General features: G+C 49.8%; 1 protein-coding gene across 1 annotated transcript; it reads left to right on the top strand.

Annotated features, from left to right (window-relative positions):
• Window positions 970-10726, top strand: YWHAH (tyrosine 3-monooxygenase/tryptophan 5-monooxygenase activation protein eta). Its single transcript, XM_018060921.1, has 2 exons — window positions 970-1278; window positions 9278-10726. The coding sequence occupies exons 1-2, from the start codon at window positions 1192-1194 to the stop codon at window positions 9929-9931; spliced, it is 741 nt and encodes a 246-aa protein (XP_017916410.1). The 5' UTR covers window positions 970-1191; the 3' UTR covers window positions 9932-10726.

The following is a 17349-nucleotide window of genomic DNA, read 5'->3' as shown; positions in this document are numbered from 1 at the left end:
TCAATAAGATTCTCAGCGAGCAAAAGGCCCCTCCCTTTTCCTGCACCTCCCTTGGCATGTTTTCCTAAGTCTGGCCAGGCTTCAGTCACTGGGATTTTCCTTCCTTGCCCAGAGCCTGGCACCAGGGGTCCTCGCCGTGGAACGCCAGGACTGGGCTCAGTGAACAGCTGGTCCACTCTCCTCTTTCCCACAGGGGGAATCGTGCCACAACTTACAGGCGGTGTAACCTTGAGCACGTCACTATTCTGGCTTTGAAAGATGGGGAGGCCAGCAGCGCCCACGGGGGTGGGGTTGTGAGCATTAAATAGCATCGTGCCTGCAAGGGCCTATAGCACCAGGCCAGCTCCTAGCAGGTGTGTGGTGTTACCTGTTCCAGCGGGGCCTCTCAGTCCCTCCTCCTGTGGTGAAAGGGACAAGGCCACCTCCCAGGGCGGGGACCCCGTGAGTGAATGTGCGTGGGGCCGTCCCCGAAGAGTGGACCCACCCCGCCGGGCCAGCGCGCAGGGTGTGGCCCACAGAAGCCCAACCGCCAGGCTGGGCGGGCGCGCGTCTGTCCGCCCGCCCCTCGGGCACGCGGTCTCCCGGCTCTCTCAAGCACTAAGTGTATTTGCTTTCGGGTCCCTCCTCAAGCCAGACGTCTATCCTGAACTCCGAGCCGCCTTTCTGGCTGGGGCCGTGACAGTGCGCGGCCTGCGGGGCCTCTGTGACCGCGCGCGGCCCGCGGCCCGGCCCCGCAGTCCCCACCCCGGGTCTCCCCTCTCGCACCTCCACCTCTGCGGCGGTAAAATGCAGCACTCGCACGGCGCCTGCGCGACTCTGGGGCGGGGCGGTGGCCGCAGCTATTTATAGAAGGTGACGTCACCTTGAAATAGACCGTTAGGGCCGGGCTGCCCTCCCCCCCCACTCGCGCCGCTCCGCGCCGCCCGGCCCGGCCGCTCCCACTGCGCAGGCGTCCTCCCGTCCTCCCATCCCCCCCAGCGCGGCCGCCTGTCCTCCCTCGGCGGCGTCCGCGGCGCGAGCCACAGAGCGCCGGGCGAGCCAGCGAGCGGGCGAGAGGCGCTGCCTGCTGCCTGCAGCCTCGGCCGGCCGGCAAGCCAGTGCGCGTGCGCGGCGGCGGCCTCCGCGGCGACCGGAGAGGACGCGCGGGCGAGCGAGCGGAGCGGGAAGCGAGGCGAGGCCGGGCTCAGCGACATGGGGGACCGCGAGCAGCTGCTGCAGCGGGCGCGGCTGGCCGAGCAGGCGGAGCGCTACGACGACATGGCCTCCGCCATGAAGGCGGTGAGCGCGCCGGGAGCCCGGGCGGTCGGCCGGGGGCCCGGCGTAGGGGAGGGGTGGGCGGCCCGGCGGCAGCCCCTTCGGGCCCGGGGCGAGCCCGCCGCCCGCCTGGGCGCGGCCGCCGGCCGGCAGCCCTCGCTTCCCGCGCCCGCCGCGCGTCCCGCCATTTCTTGCGGCCGGGCGTGGTGGGGTCTCCAGGGAGGGGGCGCAGCGGGGACCCCGCGGGCGGACGGGGGGCGCGGCATCCCAGCTTGGAGCCCCGAATGGGGGAGGGTGCCCGGGGGAGCGTGGGGGAGCCGCATTCCTCCTCCGGCCCGTTCCGCCAGGCTAGGGCACCCCCTCTCGCTTTCCTCCACGCACCCCAACTTGTAATAAAGAATCACCTAGTGAGTGGCGCCCTGTCTCCACTGGTTTCCGCTGCCACGACCCGAAGTCGCTGTAATCCCGATGCGCTTTCTTTCTGCTCGCCTGAACCGCTCTAGTTCCATCCTCCAACCCCCGGGGTCCGCTTTGTGTGCCGAGACCCCTACCCTGCAGTCAGGCGAGGGCGTGGGGCCCCCTCCCATGTCGGATGTTGCGTCCGTCTACCTGGAACCCCAAACGGGTTGCGACTCCTGGGCCAGCCGAACCCATGTGCCTTTGCCCTCTCGAGATCCTCGGAGACCCGCCTGCAGCTCCGTTTCCGGGGAAGGAATCGTGGCCGGCCACACCCTGGCCAGTGCCTTGGATTAGACACCACCTGCGTGTCTGAGACCTAGAGTTCCAGCGACCCCCTCACTGTTCTGTCTCCTCGTAGTATTTCACGTCTTCTCTAAATGAACATCTCTCTGCATCAAGGTCACAGGGCTAGAGCCACAGTGGGCAACCTGCCCTGTTCACCCAGCGCACAACCTCCTGAGATGGGGTGGATCTGCTGGGGCCCCACCCTAGACCTGCAGACTCAGATACTCGGGGGGTGGGACTCAGAGCTGCCCTTGACCCATCCCTCAAGGCAAGTGCCAGTGGGTTAAAGTCAAGAATGACTGTCCTGGGTTATTTAGCTCCTTTGCCCTTTTTTCCTGGCTTGGGAGGGGATTTGGTACTGAAAAATCCTGAAATACACTGGCTCTCTAAAATTTCAGAGTCATGTGAAAGCTCCTTTTAAGGCTTTTTTATTAATACAAAATCTGTCGTTGTGAAATCTGTTGTTGGGGTCCAAATTTAGGATTATCCAGGTAAGGAGGGTACTTGAAGCATTATCTTTTTCCGTGTCATCCACATGATACCTTGAACCAGGTGTCTGGAAACTACCATCACCACCGCCCAATTGTTGACTCCTTGGTTATCTCCACTTGAGCCCAAGCAGGGTGTTAATAGGCTAGATAAGAAGGAGCTTTTCATCCACACCAGGCGCGATGTAGTTTGGAACCTGAAGTCTGTAACTCTGAGGGTCTCATAAGAAAATAAAGATTTAATAATTTAGCAGATTTTACAGACATAAGATTGACTATGAGTGCATTTCCTCGCAAGGAGTCCTGAGGTTAATCTATGGGACAAAGCCACTTCTGTCCACTCAGCAAGCCACACTAAAGTGCGCCTCTTCTCCCTAGTCGCTGAGTGGCACTGGGGCTGAGGCTGCTCTCTGGACGTTTTAGTGAGGCCCTCACCTGTCCTACCAGTGGGACCTGAAGACTGCAATGTTAGAAGCCTTTTGAGGACTAAAAAAGGAGCTGGAAACAAAGTGATTGAGATTAAGGGGAAATGACTAGAAGGCAGTTGTGGAGCTGTGGGAAACAGGAAATTTGAAATGAGAAGTAAGGAGAGAGTGCACAGATGTAACAGGAAAGGGATAGAGTTTGCACAGAAAAAATAATTGGTTTTCTGCTCTTTGTAAGCAGGCTTGAAAAATGCTTTCCTGTAGCTTCCTACTTGTGTCCACAGATTTTCTATGAGACATTAAGGTAGGATTTTGCAAAGGTGTATTGGAAACATAACATCGGTGTCAGAAATGATTGGTGGGTGGATAGGCTCCTGAAAATGCAATCCAAGCTCTAATTATGTCATCTCAGAACTGTGAGACCAGTCCCTCAAGGCAACTACTATTAAAATGAGAACTTTTTTGGTCAATATGCCTGTTTCTTCTATTAAAGAAAAATTTTTTTCTCATCTAATGCATATATTTATTAGAAAGGACTCAGCAAGGTCAGTGGAAAACTTTCTCACATTTTACCTAAGTTGACTTTTGAATGCTTAATTTTTAATGTTATTTAGAAGGCTTAGTCCCTATTTCACTAATATCCTACGCCTGAAATACAGCTTTTGGGAGGATTTGGGATTCTGTTAACTCTCTGGGTTTATGGGGGTTTTCTTCAGGGCAGGTAAGTAGACTGCTGTAAGGCACCTGAGTGAGGGAATGCTCTGATGCGGCCACTCTGTGACCTTGAAGCTCACAATTTCTTGTCTCCTGGTCCTCTGAAGTGCAAAACTAGTTATGTTGGTGTTACTGTCAAGTGGGTTTTTAGCTTTCATTTTTCTAACTTGTCTTCTGTTTCCTTTATCATCTAAATGGTACCTAATAATATTGCCTGCCTGTAATGACTGATGTTCCTTATGCTACCAGCGTCACCTGGAGGATGGTGTCGGTAAGGCCTAAAAAAAAATCACGCATGTTGAAAACAAAGGTGTTTGTTCACATCAGTTGAGAGCTGCAGTTCCCTGCCTCATCCCCTAATTTGAAGAGGCAAGAAATGTTTTTGAAGTTAAGTAAAGGTGTGTCTTCCAGCTCATCTCACACCTAACTGCTTACATAGAGTGGAACAGTGGAAAGAAAAGTTGTGAAAGATTCTGGAACCCAAGTCCTTTTTAGACCAGGCTTAGAATGACCTTATGCAGTTCATCACCTCATAAAATGAGCCTAGTTTCATGAGAACTATGAGATGATCCCATAATGTGGGATGAAAATATTAGTGCATAAATCTGAGTGATCTAAGGAAAGAGTAATTAATCAGATTTCTAGTGAATACTCATGGATAGACATCATTCAGTCATGTCACAACCCTTAGTCATCCATACTGAAACGGAGGTGGCAATCGTGGGGTTACAAAATGTCAAAGTACTTGGGATGGCGTGGTGTGTTCTAATATTGTTGCACAGTCATTGACAAAGGATGGAGAGAAATACACCTGAAGGACTTGAAGGCTGTCTGTAGAAATCTTAAGTGCAGGCAACAAAGCTGCAGCTTTTGAGGCCCAGCGCAGTGCTATAGCTGTAAGATCTCAGGAAGTAGGGAGTCAGCAAGTGGTCTGCGAAAGGAGAGCATGGCTGAGCGTCCTAGGCTGGGACTTAACCCATGTTGCAGATATGGAAACAGGATGATTCTGAGGTGGACCAGGACTGTGATCAGTGTGGCATCCTACAGCCACATTGGTGCTACCTTTGAAATGCGCGTGAACCAGCAAGCCGTGCTGCCCATGTAAGTATCGCTTTGTCTTAACGGCTGAGGAAGGAAGAGGGCTCTGCATTGGTCCTGCAGTATCCTCAGGTAAAAAGACATTCACTTGGTGAGCAGTTCACATAGCTTTGCTGCACTGACATGAGCTGTCCCCATCTGGATTTGGGGTTGCTAAATTATCCCCCAAAGAGCTCCTGCTGTCAGAAACCCCACCTTTCCTTTAAAGAAAACAAAAATGTATTTTCTCATCTTTGTCTGGAACTTAATATTAGTGATAAGACTTCAGTGTCACACTTTTTCAGAAATAATGACGGGGGGGATACCCCAAGTGTGTGTTCCATGTTACAGTTCGTCAGGTTTATTAAATTTACCATTTTACCTGTTAGGCACTCAGTAAAGGGTGTCTGATTCCATGTGTGTGTTCTCATTTACTCTTGAGAACAACTCTGCATGGACCCTGTTACTAACTCCATTTTACAAATGAGATTTGAAGAGATGAATTTCCTCAAGGTCCAGCTGTAAAGTGAAGATTTCGGCCCTCAAGTTTAGAGCTCTCCCTTTAACCCAGTGATGATGCCCCATGAGGCTGAGGGATCGAGTTTCTTTCTCGTATACTTTTCTGGTCCTTTAGCCATTGTCATCATTGGTCACTTAAGTTCCGTGCCAGTCACATAAGTGGGCTTACTGAACAAATAATTCCCTCTATTAGATAGAAGTCATTTATGCCAAGTTTAATTAAAGACAGTATCTGCCACTTATGGGTCTTAGCTACAGCAGGGGAACATAACTGGATTATGCTTGGTCTCTTAAAGACCGGTTTTTTGGGTTTTTTAAGCTTAGGAAGCAAAATATTAATTTGAGTTCCTGCTATGAATTGAGAAGTGCAAGACTATGTTAAATTATAGTTTTAAGAGATTGTTTCTCCATATTGTGTTTAGTATATTTTACAAGCCTAGAGACCGCCTAGGTTTCAGTGTTTAGGTTGGTCAGATTCTCCCACGTGTCTAGGTCGAAGCTGGTGGAAACTGCCCCTCCTGCTCCTCACCCTGCAGTGGCATCCCCTCCTTAGTGGCGGGTTTTGGCACTTTGGTTGGAACCTGCACAGCTTCTGAAGATTTCGGACCTGGTGCCTCAGGGCAGTAGTGTGCAGTAACCCTGTTCAGATGGGGTTGTATTTAATGCCAGTCATGGCCCATGAAAATGTCTCCTTAAGCCCAGAGCAAGACAAAGGTGGTTTCTTAATGATACAAGGGTAGCTATTTTAACCAATAGTGAGCTTAGAGGAATTAGTCACTACCTGAACTCACCTGCTGTGAGCTCAAAGCCGGGTCTCTTCCTGGCCTTGTAGGACCTGCAGCTTCTCCCTGGTGAGGACAGAAGGTGGCCTTTCCAGGTCAGGGCAAGTGGAGACCAATGATGGGTGCCTTGCCAGTGGGGCACCAGGCAGAATCTTCACTTTGGGGGGCATTGACTTGGGAAAGAATCAGCCAAAAAAAAAAAGCTTTCATTCTTCAAGGTCACTTCATTTTAAAAAATCTATATAGGGTTCTGCTAAAGAAGCTTAAAGATTATCGTGGTTATGTTTATGTAATTGTTCTTGAGGATTTTTTTTTCTTGTTGTAAACTTCTATACCAAAAGCAAGCTTGTTGGTAGCATGTGGGTGTGGGTGGCTGTGATGAGTGGTAGGAGTGTATGTGTGGCCATGAAGGCTGAGAAGCCTTCTCAGGGAGGAGGAGTATCTAAACCTCAGCTTGAGCCATGTGGTCTGGCAGCTCAGGGGATTTTTTTTTTTTTAATTTGTTTGTTCAGTGTTGCTTTTGAGGTTGGATGTTTCCCAGATTGAGAACTTTAAGTTTTCCCAAATAGTCCATGTGCTATTTTTGGCAGTGGGTCTATTTTTACTCACAAACACATAGCTTATTGCCCTTTGAGTTAGTGGGAGGAGGCCCTTGGGGATTGTTGAATAAGCCAATGGTGTCACAAGAAGATAAATGAATTCGTAACTGGCCAGGTCATTGGATGCTTTCAGAAATGCCATGTGGTCTGGAGCAGAAAGGGGTGAAGGGAGCTGGTGCAGCCAGAGGCTCCAGGGTGAGGACACACAGGAGCAGAATGACTGGCAGGGAGGCCGGTCCTCAAAGGAGGTGGGGGCAGAGCCTTCCCAAATGGGAAAGGTTCAGCAGTCTTAAGGTTTTCAGGAAGCATCTAAGTAGGATTACCTGGGGTGGGGAGTCGGGCAGGAGAACCAGACGGCAGAGGGGCAGTGAGCAGAGGTCGGGGAGTCCCTCAAAGCTGGCATGGCCATGTGAGGACCTAGTGTTGGGGGAGGCGCTGCATTGGGCACAGCTGGCATGTGATGGACATGAGAGTGTTGGGACCAGCATCAGAGGAGAAAGAAGGCTGAGAACCCTTGTCTAGGTCTCTCCTATCTTGGGAATTCCGTGTCTGCTCTTTCTGTTCCTGATGAGCTGTTTGGAAACTTGTGACCCTAGAGACGCAGGAAGTCATCTCTGCCGAATCCACAGGTGGCTGTCCCGCTGGGCTCGTGTGATGGTTGGTTGGGACCAGTTCCTACTTCTCTGCCCTGCATCACGTTGCCCTCAGGATCTGCCCCTCTTAGTGGGTGACCAGACTTGTCTTTAAGTATCCTGGCTCCTGTATTTTGGAAGTTGAAGTGTTGAGAATTCACACTAGCAGACATTAGCGAAGGTTATTTGCACTAAGTATCAATAGCCAAGACTGGCTGTAAATCTTGTTTTACAACAGGCCATCGGATTTCACTTCAGCCTATAATTTTCCAATCTGGGGAAAACTCCCAATTTTCTGTAGTCATCTGATCAAGTAATAAAACTATCTTCCTCCCATAAGTTTCCTTTTGTTAGCCAAGTTGTAATCCAGGAGTATTAAAAAACACTATATTTAAACATATGCAGTTGTTTCCTAGTTAGGCTTTGGCTGGGGTTCTGAGAACAATGCTTGTTTAGCTGTTAGTCACACTCAGCTGATGCCGATAGTGATTCATTCAGACTGGCAGGCGACCAGGTGATCGTTACATAAACACTGACACTCCTAGGCACTAGTGTTTCTTGTGAAGGCGTCATTACAAATATTGCCCAGTAGCCTTTTTTGGCGGTTTATTCTGGATGGAGAAAGGATCAGGCCTGTGGATTCCACAGATACACCCACGTTATAGTACCGACCTCAGGCCTTAACCACACCTGTTATTGTTGCTCAGGAAAAACAATCCTAGGATTTTAGAGCTGAAGAAATCCTTGGAGGTGGTTTGGGCTGGCTTCACTAATTTGACTTTTGATGCCCAGAAAAGTTGTGTTCTGTTGAAGGTCACACAACTAGCTCAGGCTGTGCTCCACATGTCTTAGGACTTTTCTGAATAATGATACTGCCTCTTGTACAAACACTGTGTGATATATAAATATTTCAGGTATGCACTCAATTTTAGTGATACACTCTGGGGATGTATCTTGAGGTTTCTTTGCAATAGTCCAACAAAAGCAGTTTTATTGGTCGCAGGATGAAGTATATTAGTGACTCCTTATGGATGTCACTTGCACTTCGGTATCAAGTGGCCTTAGTTGGGATTTGCTTACTGGAAGATCTGAGGAGCTTTCCAAATTCTGTTCTTGCCTCACATTTTGTTTTATGCAGTATTGTCCTAGAAAAGTGTCATTCTAAAGGATTCAGGCATTTTGAGATTTGTGATAGTATTTGAGATAGGATTCTGATTTATATGGGTTGCTTCCATACTTTACACTTGTGGTAAAGCGACATGAGTATGCGAGTGTTTAAAGGCAGTCCTTGGAGAACACCATTGGGTTCCAGGTCTTGAAGGACCCAGGAATGTGGATGAGTAGAGAATAGGGGATTACTTCAGACCTGTGTGGACACCACTCCTATCTGTGTGGTGGTACCGAGGAGCCCAGCTTGTGGGCAGCCCTCCTGGGGAATGTCGGGGAGTCTTGCAGCTGTGGAGCATGACATGTGGTTGGGTTGATGGACTGGGCAGAGGGGGAGACCATCCCCGGCCAAGGGCTTGTAGCAGAAGAGGAAGAGTCCTGGGGATGGGGACATGGGGGAAATTAGAAGAGGGAGGGTGTTTATATTCTGTCTGGGATTTATTGAGGAGGGAAGTGGTGATAGACAATTGCTTGTTTCACTTTTTAAGAACTTGGCACAAGGCCTGAATTGTGAATCTCTCAAAGTTCTTAATGCTAATATCTTTGAGTTGGTATCTGCTTCTTCTGTTAGACTGTAGTCTCCGTTGAGATAGGGTCCTTGTCCAATTGGTTTTTCTTGAGTGGCTTCTCTGTAATCCTGTTTCATTTTGGACATTTTTTGTCCATACTGTGCGGCATGTGGCATCTTAGTTCCCTGACCAAGGGATTGAACCCGTGCCCCCTGCATTGGGAGCATGGAATCTTAACAATGGGATCACCAGGGAAGTACCACATAATCCTGTTTTTCAGGAGGCTTGTTGACGGGGTTGAAGGGAAGATCTCTCTCCCAGGGTTTTGAACTTGGGTCTCAGTGTTTATCTTTTGGGGATGTTGCAGGTGACTGAGCTCAATGAACCTCTCTCCAACGAAGACCGAAACCTCCTCTCCGTGGCCTACAAGAACGTGGTTGGTGCCCGGCGGTCTTCCTGGAGAGTCATCAGCAGCATCGAGCAGAAGACCATGGCCGACGGGAATGAGAAGAAGCTGGAGAAGGTGAAGGCCTACCGGGAGAAGATTGAGAAGGAGCTGGAGACGGTGTGCAACGACGTGCTGGCGCTGCTGGACAGGTTCCTCATCAAGAACTGCAATGACTTCCAGTACGAGAGCAAGGTCTTCTACCTGAAGATGAAGGGCGACTACTACCGCTACCTGGCCGAGGTGGCTGCTGGCGAGAAGAAGAGCAGCGTGGTGGAGGCCTCGGAGGCGGCCTACAAGGAAGCCTTCGAGATTAGCAAGGAGCACATGCAGCCCACACACCCCATCCGGCTGGGCCTGGCCCTCAACTTCTCCGTGTTCTACTACGAGATCCAGAATGCGCCCGAGCAGGCCTGCCTCCTCGCCAAACAAGCCTTCGACGACGCCATAGCCGAGCTGGACACACTAAACGAGGATTCCTATAAGGACTCCACGCTCATCATGCAGCTGCTGCGAGACAACCTCACCCTCTGGACGAGCGACCAGCAGGACGAGGAAGCTGGAGAAGGCAACTGAGCGCCTTGGCCCGCCCCGCCCCCGCCCCGTCACCACCAGTCCCCTCTCGCCACACTCACTAAGTATCCAGTGCTCAACCTATCTGTACGGCAGCACAGCTACTCAGACCTGCTCTCCGCCCCCCGGGAAGCAGTTCCAGATAAATTAATTCATGGGCATTGCTGGACGGACGGTTGCTTTGAGCCCACAGGAGCTCCCTTTTTGGATTGTGCAGACAGGTGCGTTCTGAAGGAGGCATTTTCGTTTGCTTGCCTGTCTAGGTGAATTGCAGGCGAAAGCCTCAGAAAGTTAGAGAGGAGAATTAGCCACACAGGCTACAGTTGGTATTTAAATGGTCCACTTCAAACCAGCTGCTAGTGTTTTGTTAAAGCAGTACATCTGTGCATGCGAAAGTGAATTCACCCCTCCCTCTTCTTTCTTAGCTAATGGAAAACCATTAAGGGAAGCCTGGACGAGAGACCACTTGCTCCTTTCCATCAGCTTAATAATAAACTTTAACGTGAGGTTTCAGTAGCACCTTGTTCGCCTCTTTAAATTATGACGTGCACAAACCTTCTTTTCAATGCAATGCATCTAAAGTTTTGATACCTGTAACTTTTTTTTTTTTGGTTGCAATTGTTTAAGAATCATGGATTTATTTTTTGTAACTCTTTGGCTATCGTCCTTGTGTATCCTGACAGCACCACGTGTGTCAGCCCATGTCAATCAAGATGGGTGATTATGAAATGCCAGACTCCTAAATTAAATGTTTTGGAATTCAGTGGGTAAATAAAAATGCTGCTTTGGGGAATATTACCTCTACGCGTATGGTCTTCATTTCTCTCACTCTTGAAGAGCTGTCGGCTGTCAGAGCTCCCAGCTCTGAATCCTGAGTTGATCTCTCCAAACTCCAAAGCATTTCTGGAATAGGGAGTCTGTGCCCTCTGATTCCATCACAGGTTTTGCAGCATACACATAAGACTCATGAATTTTAAGTAGTTTTCTCTGAACCCAGCTAATGTGGCCTCTCTGGTCCCCTCTTCCTGTTGCTGATTCCTTTAAAGGGAAGACCCTAGTGCGTCTTCTGAGGCACAGCCCCTCTGGAAGGTGGCTCTGTGTCTGACTTCAAGGGTGTAGCTCCAGCCACCCCACAGAATGTTGGTTGCCTTTTAACACACAAAGTAGGTACATGTTCACCATTTTTCTTAATATTTTTTATGTAGTACATGGAATAAAATGTTAATTAGGGACACAGCTTGGATACCCAATACAATCTTTAGCAGTCATTACTAAGAAAGCTCTGAGTATTCTTTAAAGTGGGGTAACAGAACTCCCTCTGAGTTTTAAGAACAAGAAAGGCCTGGTCCCTAGTGTACTCCCCGCACCCCTCCTCCCCCTGCCCATCTGCCTCCTCCCCAGGCCACTCCTGAAGCCTTATGTCACCAGCTGGACCCTTGAACTCCAGCCCCTTAATGATTTCTGGCACCACCAGCCTGGTACTCGGGCCTGGATATGCTTGTCGAGCGGGTTGGTTCCATTACACGAAGGCCCTAAGCACCTTAGGGCCTTCTGACTGAAGCTTACCACTAGGCTGGTGAGGATGGCATGGCCAGTCTCTGTCCTTGGTCCTGTGTTGTGGTGGAGCACAGAACTCGTCAGCTTGGACACTTAACCTATTTTCTCATCCGGATAGACCCACATGATAATGAGTAGTCTTCAGGAAGCTATTTCAGGTTGACCTAATTGCTAGCAAAAATTATTATTGAGTTTTGCTTCAATTAGTAGGTCAGGTATTTTAAAGCTACAAGCTTTATGTGGCTAAGGCACTTGTCTTTGATGAAAATACTTCAAACATTATAACTTCTTACATTAGGAATGCCCCTCACAAAAAGGGATTTAGAAAAAGCACTCACATTTTCACTTCACAGCCGTCTTATGAAAAGTTTTGTTCCCTTACAGGGGGAGGAAAGAGGTGCAGAGCTGGCGGACCTCTGGAATCAGCTGGTGCCACAGGACAGCCTCTGCCCATGACCTAAGGCTGTCTTCGTCCACGGTCTCTGATTCAGAGTCCTAACTGCCCTCCGGTGGGCCCCAGGCAGCTGACAACCTTCTAGGTTCGGGTCCCTCGTCGAATTTGGAATATAAGTTTTAATTCAACCCTTGAGTACCATGTGCAAGGCGTCCTCTTGGGTCTGGGAAGAGGGTGTGGGGAAGTATGGACACATAATTCCAGTCAGCCCCACAAATAATAAACAGAGTTCTTTGAGAGGACCTGAAATTGCACGTGATGTAAAGCTGAAAGCATCTCTGTTGCGTGGTCTCAAAGGCTTCCTTCCAGTTCTGCATGCTCTGATGTTTTAAAACTTGTCAAGATCAAAGGAAAAAGAAAAAAAAGCTTGTCAAGATAAATTGATGGAATGAAATAGGGTCATCTCCGTGTTACCGCAGGGGAAATGAGGCCAGAGAAATGAATAGAGTCACGCTGCAAAGTTAGTGCCAGAACCGAGATTAGCATTCAGATCCCCGGAATCCTTGTTCATGGTGTTTTTTTCACTGGGGCTACAGTCTTGGGGTTGAGAAGAAAAAATGGACATCACACACATTTTGTTCTGGGGCACTTTTCAGTGCTTTTAATATTTCACTTACGGTTCAATGAAATACACTTGGCAAGGAACATCTCAGTGTATTGGTGCTGATGCTCAGATTTTCATTAACTCCTCAAACCCTGCTCAAAGGTCCATTTGTTTGATTTGGAGGAAAGGGGAGGATTCTTGATAATGGCGCTATTGTTGGGTAAATACTTGGCCATCTCAGATTACTTGGGATTGGGGAGCTCAGGGCGCTGCTTGGTTCTGCAAAGTAGGCTGCATTCCGCTGTTGGGCCCTGCCAGAGGCCAAGGGAGTCCTCCATTCTCAGAAGGGTCCCCACCCCCTTCCGCTGCCTCGCCAGGTATGGGGCAGGCACAGGCACTGAGTCACAGCTGGGTGGGACCGAGTAGATCGTCTTCTGTTACAAAACGCAGATGTTAGGCTGATGGGCACAACCATTTTGAACACCTTCTGTGTTCCAGACACTTAAGTACATGGTCTCGTGAGTCTTTACGGAGACCCTGGAAGATAGGAATGATTTAAGCGCCTCACAGCTTGTGGGAAAACGAACTTGACAGTGGGTTCCTTCCTCTTTAGCTCCCTGCTGGGCTCCTGTCCTGTGGGTCTGCACCACACGAAGGCATTTATCTCCTGTCTGTCAACAACCCATGACCTACCATGTGGTAGACACTGGTCAGGGTGCTGGGGGTGGATGCCTTGGTGAATTACCTGTCCTTGTGGGGCTAAAATTAGTGGGGGGATACAAACAAACATAATACAATAACTATAAAGATATCACTCAAGTTCTCAGGGCCTAGCACACAGCTCAGAGTAGGAGCTGGTTGACTTCATGAGTAAATGACTGACCTGAGACCAAAATTTTGAAAAGTGAACAGAAGGAATCCTTATTTCCACACCCAAATCTACCAATGACCCACTTAAGAAACTGAGGGTCGGGACTTCCCTGACAGTCCAGTGGTTAAGATTCCATGCTTCCAGTGCAAGGAGCACGGATTCGATCCCTGGTCAGGAGATTAATAAATATCCTGTATGCCTAGTGGTGTAGCCAAAAAAAAAAAAAAAAGAAAAGAAAAACCAGAGTCATGAGTCCTTGAGCTTAGTTCTAACATCACCTATAAACTGGTTTGAGCGTGCCCTGACCTCTCAGCAGCCTCTAAGAACGAGCCGGATGCTTGGGGTGGTCTCTGGGTACTTTTGCATTTTGGAGATTCTATGATTCTGTTATTGTCAACTGCTCTGGGATGGTCTTCTTCCTGGCCTTTTTCCTGCTTTCCCCCTCCCTTTTCCTTCCGCCCTTCACATTTGTCCCTTTCGCATCCGCCCTCCACACCCCACTTTGCTTTCCTGGCCACCCCCTAGTTCCACCAAGAGGGTTTCCATGGCAATCATCTCCTGGAAGTGACATCACTCATCTCCTAGGCGACAGTTCCTAAGGCAGTGACATCATTCAATCACCATGGCAACCCTCCAGGAAGATAGTTCTGCAGTAAAATGGGCAAATAGAATTCTTATGTATTTCTGGGGGCTTGAGGGGGCAATGTAGGGAGCTATTACAAAGACCTCAAGAACCAGATGTGAAAGCTTTGGGCCTGTAGGGAAAAAAATGGGAAGCCAATGTGGGGGCTGGAAAAGGAGCTCTGGGATAAAGCCCTTCTCCTTTCTAATAACTAGGCTGACCATTTAATATGTCACCAAATTGGGACACTGGGGAGCAAATAAGGGCACTGTGATTGTTACACTGGATGACAAGTGAGAACAGCCTCCCCCAGGGAACCGGGGCACGTGGCTCCCTCCTAGGTCAGGCTGGTGCCTGGCCTTGCTTCCTCACCTGTGGCTCATCCCACAAGCATGGAATCTGCTCTTCGGTGTGCAGGCACTGGCTATACCACAGTGAGCAAAACCCAGCTAACAGAACTCACAGTTGTGTGTGTGTGTGTGTGTGTGTGTGTGTGTGTGTGTGTGTGTGTGTGGTGGGGGGCTGGGGCGACACGCAGTCACCAGGTGAGTGCTGCAGTGCAGACTGAATGCAGCGCTCAGAAGGGAAGGCGCAGAGCCCCGGGGTGGGTTCCCCACGGGTGCCTGAAGCAGCTGGGGCAGGAGGGGCCTTGGTAGGGGGGTGGGACGGTGTAGGTGGGGAGAAGTCTGTTTGGCAGAGGGAACAGCATCTGCAAAGGGAGTGTGCAGAGCACCAAGAGTGGAAAGGAAGCTGTGTCAGACTGCAGGGCAGGGGGGAGTGGGCAGGCAGGAAATGAGAGTGGAGAGGTGGCTAGAGCACTGGGCAGCCCCATGGTTGTGTTCAGAGGAGCAGGAGACACAATCCTGTTTGCACCTTCAAAATCTGGTTGCAATGTGGGGCAGAGCAGGGGAGCAGTTTGCCCAGGAGGGAGATTGGCACGGGGGAGCTGGGTGATGGCAGGCAGCTGGAGGATAAGGAGCGTGTATTTGGGAGACGGAGCTGACAGGATTTCCAAGGGCCACCTTCTTCATCTTCGCCACTATCATCTGTGCTTTAGGGCCCTTCCCCAGGCTGCTCTCCCCAGGAGGAGTGACCTCTGTGCCTCAGCTTCCCCTTCTGTAAAATGGGGATAATGACAGTAGGCGTTCCCACCCCATCGATTTGTGCTGAGGCTGAATGAAGTGAGTAAAGTGATCAGAATGGTTCTTCAGTATAGACTGGATGGATGGGTGTCAGCAGCTATCAGGATGAGGGCAAGAGGGCGGGAGTGTGGGTGTGTGCTTGACACATGGCCTGTGGGTGAGAGAGGCGGGGCAAGGATACGAGGACTGGCTGATGGCCAAGGGAGAAGCCTCCTCTTCACCAGCTGGCTCCCGGGAAGACAGCACAGTTTGCACTCCTCCTTCCAATCCTACACCTGCTGCAGGTGGAGGAAGATGAGCCTGGCCTCCCTTGGGAAAAGGGCATCTTAGAAAAAGCCTGGAAATAAGCAGTTCACACCCATGAGGATAAAGCCCGAGGGCAGGGTTGGTGCAAGGGAGTAAGAGTTCTGCACCCAGGCTCCATCCACCTCCCAGTCAACGCCCCCGCCCCATGCCCTGCTATTAAACAGTCATGGTTTTGCTTTAGCCTCCAGCTATTGCCGGGAGAAATATCAATAATCTCAGATATGCAGATGACACTACCCTTATGGCTCTTGATGAAAGTGAAAGAGGAGAGTGAAAAGTTGGCTTAAAGCTCAACATTCAGAAAATGAAGATCATGGCATCCGGTCCCATCACCTCATGGCAAATAGATGGGGAAACAGTGGAAACAGTGGCTGACTTTATTTTTCTGGGCTCCAAAATCACTGCAGATGGTGAATGCAGCCATGAAATTAAAAGACGCTTACTGCTTGGAAGGAAAGTTATGACCAACCTAGGCAGCATATTAAAAAGCAGAGACATTGTCAACAAAGTTCCGTCTAGTCAAGGCTGTGGTTTTTCCAGCGGTCATGTATGGATGTGAGACTTGGACTATAAAGAAAGCTGAGCACAGAATTGATGCTTTTGAAGTGTGGTGTTGGAGAAGATTCTTGAGAGTCCCTTGGACTGCAAGGAGATCCGACCAGTCCATTCTGAAGGAGATCAGCCCTGGGTGTTCATTGGAAGGACGGATGTTGAAGCTGAAACTTCAATACTTTGGCTACCTGATGCAAAGAGCTGACTCATTTGAAAAGACCCTGATGCTGGGAAAGACTGAAGGCAGGAGAAGGGGATGACAGAGGATGAGATGGTTGGATGGCATCACTGACTCAAAGGACACGAGCTTGGGTAAACTGCGGGAGTTGGTGATGGACAGGGAGGCCTGGCGTGCTGCGGTTCATGGGGTCGCAAAGAGTCAGATACGACTGAGTGACTGAACTGATAGGACCCTAAAGACACAGGCTACCTTGAGCTGCGAAAAGAGTTAATTAACAAGAGGACTGGGCCCTATGATGCCAGTACACACATACAGACATACTCACTCAGCCCTGCTTCCTCTGTGTATATTCATCAGGGTTCATCCAGAGAAATGGTACCAATAGGAGATGCACATTAAGAGATTTATTGCAAAGAGCTGACTTATGTGAATGTGGAGCTAGCGAAGTGAGTGTGAAATCGTGAGGTTCAGGCTGGAACTCCTGCCAAGGGCGGGAGCTACAGTCCAAGGGCAGAATAACTTCTTCCTCAGGGAAGCCTCTGCTTGGTTCTTAAGCTCTGTCCTTCCAAATGGACTGAATCAGGCCCATCCAGATTAGCCAGAATAATCTCCCTTTAAGTCAATTGACTTAGTTGCATCTACCTTCATCACGACACCAAGAATAGTGTTCAATTGCATAACTGGGGACTGTAACCTGGCCAAGCTGACCCAGTAAACAAGACCGTCACACTCAGTTTGCAGCTAGACATGGTTTGGGAGGTGTGTGGGAAGCTGCTTTATGTTTATTAATGTGACTAGTTATTAGCACTTAACATGTGTTAGGCAATGTACCAAGTGATTTCCATGCAGTGTATAAGCGAATCCTCAAAGTTTCCTGTAAGAGCAGGTGCCCTTCTTGTACCTAGTTCTACAGGTAAGGAAACAGCTTCAGATAGGTGAGGACCCCTTGGATGGCAGTTGTCCGGCCCCTCCCTGTTGGCCTGTCCTCTCTCGCTTTGTCTCTTCTCCTGGACCAGAAGTCAGAATTCAAATCGCATGATGTGAGGCGATTCTGCATTTCTGGGCTTCGGTTCTCTGCGAGGTGGTTCCATCCTTCCAGACTTTTCTGGGCTTAGGGCTGAAGCAAGAGGCCATTCTGAGAGCACTTTCTCGGTCCTTTGCCGCCACCTAGGGGGCTCACTGGAGTTCGCTG

The sequence above is a fragment of the Capra hircus genome, chromosome 17, assembly GCF_001704415.2.
Source record: "Capra hircus breed San Clemente chromosome 17, ASM170441v1, whole genome shotgun sequence".
NCBI classification, from domain to species: Eukaryota; Metazoa; Chordata; class Mammalia; order Artiodactyla; family Bovidae; genus Capra; species Capra hircus.
The sequence above is the reverse complement of the archived record's forward strand: the minus strand, read 5'-3'. Positions and strand labels throughout refer to the sequence as shown.

Bases quoted from the DNA above. Each gene is read 5' to 3' on its own strand.
- YWHAH (XM_018060921.1), top strand. From the start codon at position 1,192: ATGGGGGACCGCGAGCAGCTGCTGCAGCGGGCGCGGCTGGCCGAGCAG. The intron at 1,279-9,277 runs GTGAGCGCGCCG...GGGATGTTGCAG, and splicing joins TGGCCTCCGCCATGAAGGCG to GTGACTGAGCTCAATGAACC.